This window comes from Prinia subflava, chromosome Z (assembly GCF_021018805.1).
Source record: "Prinia subflava isolate CZ2003 ecotype Zambia chromosome Z, Cam_Psub_1.2, whole genome shotgun sequence".
NCBI classification, from domain to species: domain Eukaryota; kingdom Metazoa; phylum Chordata; class Aves; order Passeriformes; family Cisticolidae; genus Prinia; species Prinia subflava.
Genome location: NC_086283.1, coordinates 56,523,102 through 56,536,324, shown reverse-complemented (window position 1 = coordinate 56,536,324; position 13,223 = coordinate 56,523,102). Strand labels below are relative to the sequence as shown.

The following is a 13,223-nucleotide window of genomic DNA, read 5'->3' as shown; positions in this document are numbered from 1 at the left end:
TAGCAAACACAATGAATGAACAAAAGGAAAACAGGAAAAAGGGAGGACAAGGAGGTGGGGATAGAAGAAGTGGAGGAAGAAGGCGAAAGGAAGGTGGCAAAAAGAAAGGAAGGAGCACAATAGGGAGAGGTGGGAGAAGAGAGGGGTGAGCAAGGAAATTGAGGTCCAAGATCGCTACAGGTTTCAAGTGGGTGTCACCTGTGGCTGTAGGCATTGCACTGTGAAAGAGGGAAACAGGCATAGCCTTTCACATCCCTTTTCTCCACAATTACATCTACCTGTGGAGTCATGTCCAGCTACCTTGACCCAAAAAGCAGGTGAAATCCTTCCTACCTCTCTTGACACCTTCCAGAACCCATCTGTCAACAGGACAGAAAACTGGTGCCTTGGATTTGCCCCATATTTGTACAAGGATCTTGTGAATATTTAGTCATCCAAGAAAGCATGACCTCAGAAGGAAACTAAATGTTCCATTTAACATCACAGGAAAGGAGAATAAAAATCTGAATTTAAGGAGCAGCCTAATACTCTTGTTTGAAAGAAAACAGTATAACTGGGTCAGAGAGAGAATAGTCCAAAGCAATTTGAAAAGCGTAGCAACACACAGAAGGAAGGAATACCAAAGTTTTATACAGCAATAATCCTAAAGCTGGTGGAAAAATGTTCTTTCTTCTTTCTTCTTCTTCTTCTTCTTCTTCTCCTTCTTCTTCTTCTTCTTCTTCTTCTTCTTCTTCTTCTTCTCCTTCTTCTTCTTCTTCTTCTCCTTCTTCTTCTTCTTCTTCTTCTCCTTCTTCTTCTTCTTCTTCTTCTCCTTCCTCTTCTTCTTCTCCTTCTTCTTCTTCTCCTTCTTCTTCTTCTTCTCCTCCTTTTTTTTTTTAATATGGTATTAATTATATTCGTACTCCTCCTTCCCTTGAGATGCAGCACAGAACTTAAATTTCAAGCAAATCAGTGGGTGGAAGATCAAAGAATGTTTTTCAGAATTTGTTTTCTACCTACATGGAGGTGGGAGTAATATGTCATAAGGACCAAAATGTACGTGTGACATTGTATTAGAGAATTCCCAGTCTGAAAAGAGCCCAAAATTCCTCTTTTAAAGTGGCAGAGTGCATCATTCCTGAAGATTACCAGTCTGTATCCCCTATACTTGAGAGTTGACATTCATCCTTGGGATATGCTATGTATTTCAGTTACAGTAGGAGATAAGTGATGGCCTTGGCTATCTAACAGGCTGGAGAAGCCAAACATCAAATAATTCCCTTGTCTGATCAACCTGGACAAGACACTACAGATAGCTTGCCTCCACAGATGAAAATTAACCTCCCAAATGTTCATTATGAGGCTGGTATTGAGCCCTATAATTGCAGCCAGTAGCAATGGAAATTCTTAGCTGACTCTACTTGGGTTTCACTCCTTGCTGACACAAAAGCCTGGTAGGCTAGGTGAGATCTTTTGAATAACAATTGGAAATTAAGGAGGTGAAAGGTTGAAGGAACAAAAATAATTCAGAGACAGGCACATTATCAAAGCAGAATAGGTCCATCCTGAAATCCAGCCTGCTTCCTAGTAAGATAAGCAATCCCTCGCACCACCTCTAGACTATGCAGAGCAATCCTAATTCTTAGAACCTTTAACAATTTTATGTTTTAAACCTTCTTTAAAGTTCTGCTTTCCCTGCTCAGAGAGACAGTTAGTATTAGGCTTTTGCTACTATGAGGCTTTCCTCAACTCAGTATCTGGGTTTATTTGACTTGAGAAAAAAATATATAGATTATAGATTTTTCTTTTTATATGCACTGAGGTAAGTTCCTGAAATGCAAAAAGAAAATATATTTGCATTTCAACGGGGCAGGAAGATATCAAGAATCTCTGTAATTCAAGGGATACAAAGCAATATACACACCATCATAACCTGGTGCACTTCTCAGTTCTGCAAAGGCATGCTTTAAATGGTTATTGCTCTTGAATAGGACAAATGACAACATCAAAAAAACTCCAAGTTGAAGGAAAGAAAGGTTATCATGACAGGAAGGTTCTCAGCAAGGGTGGTGAAGAGTGAAGACAAGCCAGTGTTCCCTAGAGTCACTATGGATCCGTGGCTCCTCTGAGAGTGAAAGGAAAGTATGCTTTCACAAACAACTGCCTAAGACAAGGATTAATGATTTCATCCTGCATTCCCTGACTTTTATGCTTGCAGATTAGACTCTGTTGTCTCCTAGCAGCTGAAAGGGGCCTTCCATAACAGATCTTCTATTTCATACAGATAAGAAATGGCCCAAAAATACTATTTCCAACAGAAATATTTTTAAGAGAAAAAAAACTTTATTTTGGGAGAGAAACAAGGAAGCAGAGCTCTGTCTTATTCAGTGGAGCAAAGACACTTGGTCCTCTCCCTGCTTTGCCCACTGCTGCAGGGTATTACAGCAGTCAATGCAGCCCTCCTGGGGCCACCCTGGCATGCTGTCACGTGCTTTCATCTCCCCGACTTCATCAGGTTTCCCTCGAAGGTGGGAATTTCTTGCCAAAACACCACGAAAAGGATGAAGACAGAGACTCTGATAAGAGCACTTAGGGTGCACACAGCAGTCCAGTTAGTCTGAGTTCCTCTTCATAAAGGGGGGCTGAGGCTGTGCAGGGAGAATTTAGCCACCTGATGTTCATTGCCTCCACTAAATACCTGAAATTATTGGAATGGATGAACTAAGATGCCAATAATTCTCTTTAAATTGAGTGTTTGCTTTTGAGGGCTTTCAAAGGGAACTTAAAAAAGAGGGAGAGAGGAGGCAGAAAGACAGTGGCAAAAAAAACCCTTAATTGAAGTGCAGGGAATTGACAGCAACATGAGATAAACCCTATTTTGCAGCTTCTATAGGAAATTGCATATCCCAGGAATCCTGATCAAGAATTCAGATCATTTAGGAAATTAAGGAGGACTGGTTCTTCAGAAGAGTTCACCACCAGCAACTCCAAGTTAATTTGGTCACTTCATTACAGTGCTTCTGCAAGAGATAAGGCCTACCTGAAAAACTGCCTTTGAGAAAAAGCAGATCTTTTATGTAGGATTGGCATCTTATCTCCATCAGCAGCCCCCAAAGGATGGGTCTAGCCAAGTCCCTGTAGAGCATCCCAGGTACCTCAGCATAATGGAGGTTCCCCGATGATGTAACAGGTCAGTGGAGAGCTACCGCCTGCCAAAAGACACACAGCCAGGTATGACTGCCCCACATCCAGTGTTCATGGCATGGGGCAGCACCACTGCCAGTCAGCCAATGTCACAGGTTGGGTGATTCCATGAATCAGGTGTCTTGGACACTGTAAATGCAGAAGACACTTACTTATGAAGGAGAGGTGGTACTTCGCACACAGTCTAACAACACAGTAACTCTCCCAGAACACTGCCTAACAAAAAAGCAGGGATCCATTTCCTCAGTGATGCCTTCTTGCAGGCTCTCTGCAGACCACAGAAGACATTTTCTCTCCTTACCTATGAAAGGTCTTGTTACTGCCACCTTCCTGGAACGGAATCCCACACACGTTGTCTCAAGCTGACAAGAGGAAAATATTGTTGCTAGCACCATACCAGCGATTTATTTGTGGGGACCACACTGCCCTCAGGAATTGAAACAAGAATGTATGGCCAAAATTAGGCTGTTTCCAAGCCAATCTCCTCATTCCAGAAATCTTGTGAAGCCCAGCTTTGAAGAAGGCTACAGTCACACAGTGCAATTGCCTAGCGTATCATTGTGAAGATGGTATCACTACAGCAGATTAAAGCTGGTGTGAATATGAATATGTGAGAAAGAAACCACTCCTACACTGTAATTCTGAGGTTCTTGACACTGCCAAAATGTCAGACTGATTTTGCTTTCTTTCCAAGGAGGGAGATCCTAGCCATAGCTTCCCCTTCTACATATATAGATGTGTGATGAGTACACGAATACTACAAGCAGACCCCACGGGGAGAAGTGCACTTTTAATCACAGTTTAGCGCATTTGTCTTTGTGGTTCCCAACTTTAAAAGCAACCTCAGATCTGACTAAAGGAGTGAGGAAAAAGGAAAGGCAATGAATCTTTGTGCAGATGGGTGTACAAAATCAAAACCTTTTCCAATGTTAAAGGAACAGACAGCAAGACACAAGGTGAGCAGCATCACATTAGCATTTCCCATTTCTACTTTCAAACCAGAGTGAAATATCTGTTCTCAAAACACAACTAGTGACACACAGAGAATCAGGTCATGAAGGCCTTGTGGTTTGTACCAGGAGTGTTCTCATTGTTGGAAAAAAACAGAGATGGCTCCCCCACAGAGGTGAAAAAAAACCGAGTAATTGATCTAATGTCCCAAGTTTTCTGAGGCTGATCACACAAAAGTGTGTCCATCCTCATGTGCTGATGTCTGGCCCTTGTGCTACTTTCCTATCCAGACAAAACACGCAGGGCCACGCTCTACACTCAGGGGGAAGGGCTTGACTGAAGGCAACGTTTGATTGATGCCTGTCAGCCAGCTTTCCTGGATAGTCCAAGCATTCACTTTTGCACTCCTGACTCTGGGAACTGGATCCACAATAAATGCTGCACAGAGCTTCACAAGCCCTGGATGAACACCCAGTTCTCCCTGGCCTTCCTTCCCCTCCAGCATTGCTCAGCTTTGCTCTGGGGCTCAGTAGAGTTGCAGAGCTCCATACAAGGATGCAGCAGGGCCACGAGGAGAACATAGGGAGACTGCAGAGGCAGAAAAGCCCGCTCGCTTCACCACAGGTCTGCATTAGTCACCAGTAGGTGCTCAGGACCTCACTCCCACAGGGACACACTGCCACCCTGTGGAAACCACTCTTCCTCTCCCAGGCAGCTGGGCAAGGATGCAGGGAGAAGGCTCAAAATCTCATCCATGCTCAGTGGCTACACAGCTAATGCAGCAGCAAGCCACATGCACTTTGGTGCTTTGCTGAAGAAGGGTGATGAATTTAATTTATTGAGACTAAAGCAAAAATTAATTTCCGCTAAGTCTTTGTAATCACATATTTAGTGGCAGCATGGCTGCTGTGAACACAGTAGCAAAATTACTCGTATTCACTCCCCCCCACTGATAAATTAAAAAACAAGAGTCAGTTCATCAAATCTTCAGACACATCACATGCAAAATCAAGGCTGCGCACCACTTCTGTCCCCAAGACATCAAGTCAGCACACAGAAAAGGGCAGAAAGCCTTAAGCAAAGTGGGACACCAATACCAAATTTCTTTTATCTGTCAAGGTCCAAAAGCCCTGGTATTTGCCTTGGGGGAAGAGTCAGACATCCCTAGCATTAGCAGGTGAGCACTAAACACCAAGGTACAGCTCCAGCTGCATAATTCTGTCAGCGGGAAAACAAACAGCAGGTGAGCACCAGTGGAAGTCTCTTGTCAGTACACTCAGGTTATTTAAACACAATCTGGAGATCTATTTATTCAGTGAGGGCTGTAATTAGCCTGCAAATTAATCTCAACACATCCCTCTACGGAAAACTGAGAAATGAGATTCCTTGGGGGAAAGAAATAATTTAAGTGTGGCTGCTGACAGCTATACAGACTCAAAAATTAAAGACATTAAATCTAAAATAAAGGAGGGGTTGAGTTTATATTCCCAGTTGCTTAGTAAGAACTGACGCAGGAGGGCCCAACAAAAAGCTCCCTGAAGAAAATGAAGAAATTACCCATATTAGAAGACAAACTCTGCTGCTTTCAACTATGCAGGTACATCTGTATTTCACAATGGTCCTGGCACAAAACCCTCAGAAGAGATGGGAACTCATTTGGTTTGCTTCAATAGGCATTGGGTCAGCTCTCGGGTATGGCAGCGTCTTATTTTTATTTCAATTACAAAAAATAAATAAATTATGAAATCCAGTGTACGCGCACCTGTCTTCATTTAAACAAAGTGCTGTTTCATGCTAGCAATCAGACAAAAAAGAAGCGAAACATTCTCATTATTACTGACAATAAAACAAGGTTTGTCCCGATCAGCTTCTTCCCCCATTTGTCAGATTTAACTCCTGGCACAAACTTAATGAACAAAAGCTGAAGCAATGCACCCTGTGCCAGACAGCACATTATAATCTGAAATTACATCTCCAGCTCTAATGTGAATACCCCAAAGCACCTTTGATGAAAAAACACACACGCCTTCCAGATTGTACACAGAGATCAGGCTTAGCCTTTATGTATTTGCATTCAGAGCCAACTGGCTGCTTCTGTCTGCTGTAATCAGAAGACAGCCCTCTGGGTTGGCATGACCACACGAGTTTATAAGACACACAGCTCTGGGGCAAGACCTGCTGCAGCTCAGCTTCGCCCCTCTGTGCTGCAGAGTCGCCCTCACTATAAAGTGAAGGCAAGAGGGAAGACAATGGAATAAACATTATATCTATTTTGTATATTCAGGGCAGAGAAATGTGCCCATCACTTGTCATGTTTGACAATTAAGATTCAGAAAATGCAAGAAAGGTGTTCTGTTTTGAACCATCTTTCAGTGAAAATGAAACCCACATTCTGCAGTTAATTCTTTACCTTCAAGAGCCCTCTCGGGAAGTCTTTGCCATCGTTCATCCCCTGGAGGTTAGCAACGAACTCTTGGCAGGTCATCTTTTTCCCAATGTTCTGAAAGGAGTGTCAGAGAAACACAACATCATATTCCTGCTGCTTTTCAAAATTACAGGAATGAGCAACTTCAGATTAAATGCATCTTCCTGCTCTCCTTTAAGCCCCAGGCAGGCAGCACTAAGAAAGCACTAATTCATGAGATTACTCATAGATAAGCATTCTTGTATGCATATAGCTAGAAAAAGGAAAATACTTTTGCACCCAAAGGCCCACATACACCCCCCCAAAAAACCCCAGCTTAATACTGGGCGTAATGAAGAGGACAACGGTGAAGATCTCTGGTATTTGCATAGTGCCTGACATCCCCGTGTCTCCAGAAGCTCTACCAGTATTTGATGGAAAAGCTCTACTTAAATCTGCTGTGAGGCACAAGGACACACGTCACAGAGGCCCTTTCTAGACCCTTCTCTTACAATTTCCAATGCTCCCTTTCCCTGGCAACTGCCCTGATTTGAAGTGTGGTGCTCAGGCATGGCCATTACCTTTTCTGATCCACAGCCTGAGGCTGCTTTGACATTTCTATAGGCTCACTCTCTTTTCTCTCTTCCTGCTAAGTCTAAGACTGAGAGTTGCCCAAATAAATCACAAATGGAAAGGAATAGTTTGGCTGTTCCTACACATCTGTGTAGGAGCCAAACTACATCCAGAGTTTTGAGGCTGTCCTAAACTACTCTTGAACCCCTGTCTCCATCACCCTGCAGAGAAAGTGTCTGTACTAGGTCCCCCAAGTACCAGAAGGCCCCTGCTTAGCATGTGGGCAGCCTTGTGAATGGGCAACAATTACAACACTGCATTGATGAAAAATGACACCGAAGACATCTGAGGAAAGGAAAGCAGCCTGAGATGAGCAGTGAAATGTGGTACAGAGAGAGGAGAAAATAGGGCTCTGTGATGGTCATGGTATCTTTGAGGATAGCACCGCTGTCAGTCGGAAGATGGAAGTGAAGATTTTTCCACTGTCAGGGCATGCTTTGTCTGTAGAAATACAGCTAAAGAGCTCTGTGTGAGCTTTGTCTTCAGCTAGGAGCAGGATCCCAAATTAACACACGACTGAAGCCCAAGGAAGGGAACCAGTTGGTAATACAGGTCATTCAATGTTAACAGTTAACTGACAGCTTAATGTGCATATCCTCTATTTCCCTTCCATAATGCATGATCAGGAAAACCACCAAATCTTGGCCATCAGCCTCACCTAGCCAATAAGGAAGATCTCATAGCCTGCGGCCAGCACAAACCCACAGAAAGAAGGCAAGCAGTAACTCTGGAACACTTCATGGCTTCCCACAACAGGGCAGCTCCTGACAACACATTCAGGCTGTAACTGAGGCTCTAAGGTGGCAAAGCTTATAGAACACGGCTCATAACTTCAGTCTTCAGGTGCAGGCTGGAGCTGGTCTAGTAGACTTACAAATGTTTTCCTTTCTCCTTGCAACTACAGCCTTCTTCTATTTGTTTCCTCCATGCAGCAGTCTGCAGCCTCCCCATGCTAACCAAAGCCAACAGCAATGTGGCACTGCAGACAAGTGATTGTTTTGCTGCAGGATCAAAGCTAACATCGCCACACAGTGTCACAGACGTTCCAGAAGGTGTGTCTGGTGGTCTAGAGATAGGTCAAAACTCTCTAGCACCAACATGGGTGATGACCTCTGTGCAGAGAAGCAAGCATGCATTTCCAAATGCACACCTAGCAAAAACTGTTTAGTTACAAATAGAAGAGCAGCAAGACAGGGAAAATAAAGGGGATAAGTAAGAGTTTGTCTACAAGAGTTAAAGGCAAGTATGAACTGAAGGCAGAGCAGCTGCACTATAGCCCTACAAGCAGTTGAGCTGATTGTGAAATAGAAGTGTCTGTGCTTATGATCAGTATGTCAGTAACAAATAGAATTCAGTATATAGCCAAGCCCTGTGACTCATTTGCTTCCTGCTCTAGCAGAATCCTGGTAAGGATGGGGCAAAGCATTATCTTTGTTAGGAAACAGGCAATTAGGTGTATCTATACGGGCTGCATTCCAAGTCAAAACCACCAAACTTACCACCTATGTGGAAAAATGCAAAGCAGTAAGAGGAAGACCAAAATTAGAGGCAATCAGAGGGGTTGGAGGGAACATGATGACACAGCCATGGACATAATACAAGCAGGAGTCTGGCAAATACTACAGCTGCACATACACAATAACACACTGTCAGTGTGGATAAGCCTCCAAAGTTATACACTGCAACAACGAGTTAGCAGCAGCAATGATGGGTCATAGCCATCTTTTATTACATTTATTCCAGTACCTACTGAAGACAGTAGGGCCCACTAAAGGATCGCAGGGAGCAATGAGAATTGCTGTCAGGCTGATGTGTAACCATTAACCCCAGACTGTGAGGCCAGGCAGGCTGTAAAGCAGGATCTCCAGGCTGCTCACTGCTCTGGGGAGTAGGATACCTGTGCAGAAAGACTCAGGTGTGCTCAAGAGAAGCCATGTGTGCTAAGAGAAACTGGGTCACATTTCAGTACCCCTACTCAGACTCAACTGACACACCCTTCAGTAGGGAATGGTGAGAGAAAAAAAGACCCTCTCCTGCTTCCACAACCTTCAGACAAAGGCATTCAACTAAATGGGAGGTGGGTCTCAAAACTCCTTGTGAACACTCAAGTGTTGGTTTAATTACTGGCACCCCCACAGGGGCTAAGCAGCACATTAAGACAGACTCAGGGTGCCTCCATGTCCTGCTGCCCAATGCAACACCATTAGTATGTGAAAGTTCCCAAGGGACACCCTCTTGCAAGAGCCCTTGCAAGAGCAGTGGAGGGACAGAGAGAAGCCTCAGAGCTACTTGGCTGAAGTCACTGCTTTTGCACACTATCATGCTCCCAGCATTTTTAAACACTCCATCCTAACTCCAGGGCAAAGGAAGCCTCCCATCAACATGGGAATACCTTGCATAGCAGATGTATTGCACCATGAGTGCTGAAATACCCATCCTAAGGGTATTCTGGCACCCTGCAGCCGCTAAGAGGACTCTAACCAGCATACTATTCCACCCAGGCAGGCAGTGGGGAGAGTTGTGCAGGGAAGGAACACAGGGCTCCCATTCAGCATGCCTACCTCTCTCCTCCATTCTCTTGGCTCTGAGTACACCCATCATTTGTCTGCTTCCACCAGATCTGCCCCTACAACTGAATGTCTGCAAACATCACTTTCCTTTTGTGACCAAAACTACTTCATGTCTGATCTTTATTCTGCCTTCCCACATGTTTGTACATACTGTAAAGGGGAAACCAATCCCAAGCACAGCTTCCCAGTCAGGGCCTGCTGCAGGAAGGATGATTAAGCACACCAGAAAGATGGGTCTGAGGACAGGGAGTATGCTCAGACATTATGGCAACACCAGGCACAACGCCAGCTTACACATGACTGATCAAGGCATGCTGGAAAGGCCTGTCCAGGACAACAGCCTGGGAGTGAAGCCTTCTCACTGTTTGCTGTCTGCAGGGGCTTTAGAAGAAGGTCACCAGCACGGGGACCACCCCGTCCCAGCATGGTGTGGATAGGAGCAGTCTACACAAAGCTGTGCATACTCACGTGGCCATGCAGGTCTGTGTTCAGCAGCATCATGGCACACGTGAGACAGTGCACTCCATCTGCAGAAAGAGAAATAATCAGAGTCCCATGCAAAAACACATCTGGACTTTAGGAAGCTGAAACTGAGACTTGTAGACTAATTGAGTCTGTTCCCTTTATAAGAATCTGTTTTATCAAGAAATACACATAATTAAATAAATGAACAATGAGGTCATCACACAGCTGCCAAACCAGAACAGTCTTTCTTTCATCTTTTAGTAATTGTCAAAACTGTCTTGCAGCACCCATGGATGAGGCAAGGAAGACAGGAAATCATGCTATCATTCTTAGCTTGCTAATACCAATATTATAGTCTGAATCAACACCTTCTTCTTCATTTACTTCAGTGCAGAAAGGGAAAAGTGAAGTACATTTGTTCTTGTGTAAAGAGTGGGTGCAGCTGGATATCCTGTTTTTCTCCCCCTCTGGCTCAGTCCTCATTCAGAGCTCAATTAGACCTAATTTTGGAGAAGCACAGTCAATTATTTATGCTGCCTTAGCTCCATGTTGGGTAGAGAGCACTCCAGAAGTTTCTAAGCTGGTCCTGTGGCCAAGGGCCTCAGCAATAAGTCAGATTCATAGAACCAGAGAATAGAGTTGGAGGACTGAGAGACTGAAGAAAATTATTACTAGCTCAAAACAACTGAAATGTGTGTGTAGGGGGAGCAGCTCTGCAGAAAATGGGATGGTGCACTGTTCCACACCCCACTCTCTGGTGCCTCTAGTTCAGAACTGCTACCAATCACCAGCACATTGAAAGCAATGCTCCACATCCTGCCCTGGAGTCCCAGTCAAGCCCTGGGGTGGCCAGATGACTGGAAACCCCCCTTAGGGTTGCTTGCCACAGGAAGCCAGAGCAGACCCCAGGACATGTGATTGTGTCCCTACTGTCTTTGGATTTTATGGAAGCTGAAACCACACTAGGATCCAGGGCAGTAGTTAAATCTTGTTTTTCATGCTTTCTTTTTGTCTCCTTTTCTTCTTTTCTACTCCTAATTTCCATTTTCTGAAATATGTGTAATTAAGGTTGGATGAGTAAAGTTTGCTAAGTCAGTGCACTGTGAAATCCTTTATTTTGATTGAACATTTGTTTTAAATTCTGCCAAATTCCTGAACTTCTAAGGTTTGCTAGGAAAGTCTGGCTGTGAATCTTCTAGGAACTTTTGTCAAGTTCTTCTTTGTGCCCACCACCTCAGGAAAAAGTAGTAGTAATTTAAGCCCTTTTTGAATAAATTTTCCAAGCAAGTTTAGAAGGCACCCTGCAAGGATCATGGAGTTCAACTCCTGACTCTGCACAGGATATCCCTAAGAATCACACCATGTGCTTGAGAGTATTGTCCAAACACTTCTTGAACTCTGTCAGGCTGGTGCTGTGATCACTTCCCTGGGGAGCCTGTTCCGGTGCCCAACCATTCTCTGAGGGAAGAACTAAGCCTAAACCTCCACTGACACAACTTTAAGCTGTTCCCTCAGCTCCTGTCGCTGGTCACCAGGGAGAAGAGATCAGTGCCTGCACCTCCTCTACCTCTTGTGAGGAAGCTGTAGACCGCAATGAGGTCTCCCCTCGGCTCTGAAAACTGTGTGATCTCAGTGCTCCTCATTTGGCTTCCCCTCTAGACCCTTCTCCATCTTCATATCCTTTCTCAGGATACTTTCTGATCGTTTTGTATCTTTCTTATACTGTGGTGCCCAAACTGCACACAGTACTAGGATCCTGGGTTAAGTGTGCAAGATTTAAATGCTTACTCAGGGTCCAAAGTCACAATTTCCCTCTTGCACCCTGGACTAGAGTAAGGCACCCACATTATCAGGCAAGTCACTCTGGACATGACGCACTTGTTCTACCTGACTGCCTACAGTGTCTTCAAATAAGAAAGACAATAGGCAGAGGACAGAGATAGCACAGGAGCAGATCCTGTCTTACTACCAACTCTTTCCTTCCCCTGCATAACAGCCAGTAAAGCTCAAGAGGTATGAAGGGCCCAAACATCATCTCACTGCAAAAGGGACAGGTCACAAAGCAAGGGGTAAGGAGGCACAGTGTCACCTCCAAGTGTAGCAGCTCTTTCTCACTTTCACTTGAAACTAAAGGTACAGCTAAACCGATGACTGCCTTCTTTTTCAACCTCCTCCTTCAGTGTGTGATCAGCGTGTGCTGCAATCACAGGGCCAGCATTGTCTGGCTGAACACAGCAGTTATGCCAACAGACAGTTTGTCCTCTTCTGCAATCCCAGTTTTCTCAGGTTTGATCTATGTTCTTGTTTGTTTCCATAATCAATTTCCAAACTGACTGAAAACATTGGCAAGGAGGAGCATTCTGACTGATGTTAGCTAGTAGAGATGAAACCATGCCAGGGTCTGGATACAGCACCCAAAATTCACCCCCACAACTGGCACGAACTGGCATGCCTGATGCCAGTGCATGCAGACAGATACAAGAGCTGAATGAAGCACGGAAAGCAAATATCCTCTCTTCCTACTGACATGGGACCTATTCTTGCTCATATGAGTGCAGCTGGAGACCAGAAACTACAACTAAGGACAAATCTGGAGGTGCCACAACTGAGGATTTATACTGAGGAGGCCTAAACACCTTTCCTGCTGAGGGTTTCAATGCTTACCAGAGACAGTCTCTAAATTGTGGTACAGTGACTACATAGCTTCATTTTCCAGGCATACACCGTATGTGCTACTGAAGGTGAGAATGAAGGAAGACAGCAACAAGCAAAGACTTCAGTATCAGAAACAGTTACCTTGAGAAGAAATGGCATTTGGGTTGCACTGGTAGTATCTGCTGGAGAAGTGGATTAAAACTCTCTCTCGTTCCTGAGTTTCTCCAATAAGTGAAAAGGCTTTAAAGAAACTCCTAAAAGAGGTGTGGAAAAAAAGGGAAATTAAGGTAATAAATCTCTTTTTGCTTCACACAGTGCACAGAACAAAGCACACATCACAGTAAGAAGTACGTCAACACACA

General features: G+C 44.3%; 1 protein-coding gene across 4 annotated transcripts in view; it reads right to left on the bottom strand.

Moving 5' to 3' along the window:
- Positions 1–13,223, bottom strand: part of LOC134563821 (PH and SEC7 domain-containing protein 3-like) — a 109,982-nt gene that overhangs the window by 51,951 nt on the left and 44,808 nt on the right. For all 4 annotated transcript variants that reach the window (XM_063422132.1, XM_063422134.1, XM_063422135.1 and 1 more), the window contains 3 exons: positions 13,003–13,115; positions 10,210–10,268; positions 6,545–6,634 (listed from right to left, as the gene is read on the bottom strand). In XM_063422132.1, the coding sequence (XP_063278202.1) occupies positions 6,545–6,634; positions 10,210–10,268; positions 13,003–13,115 (262 nt within the window). The remainder of the gene's footprint in view (positions 1–6,544; positions 6,635–10,209; positions 10,269–13,002; positions 13,116–13,223) is intronic.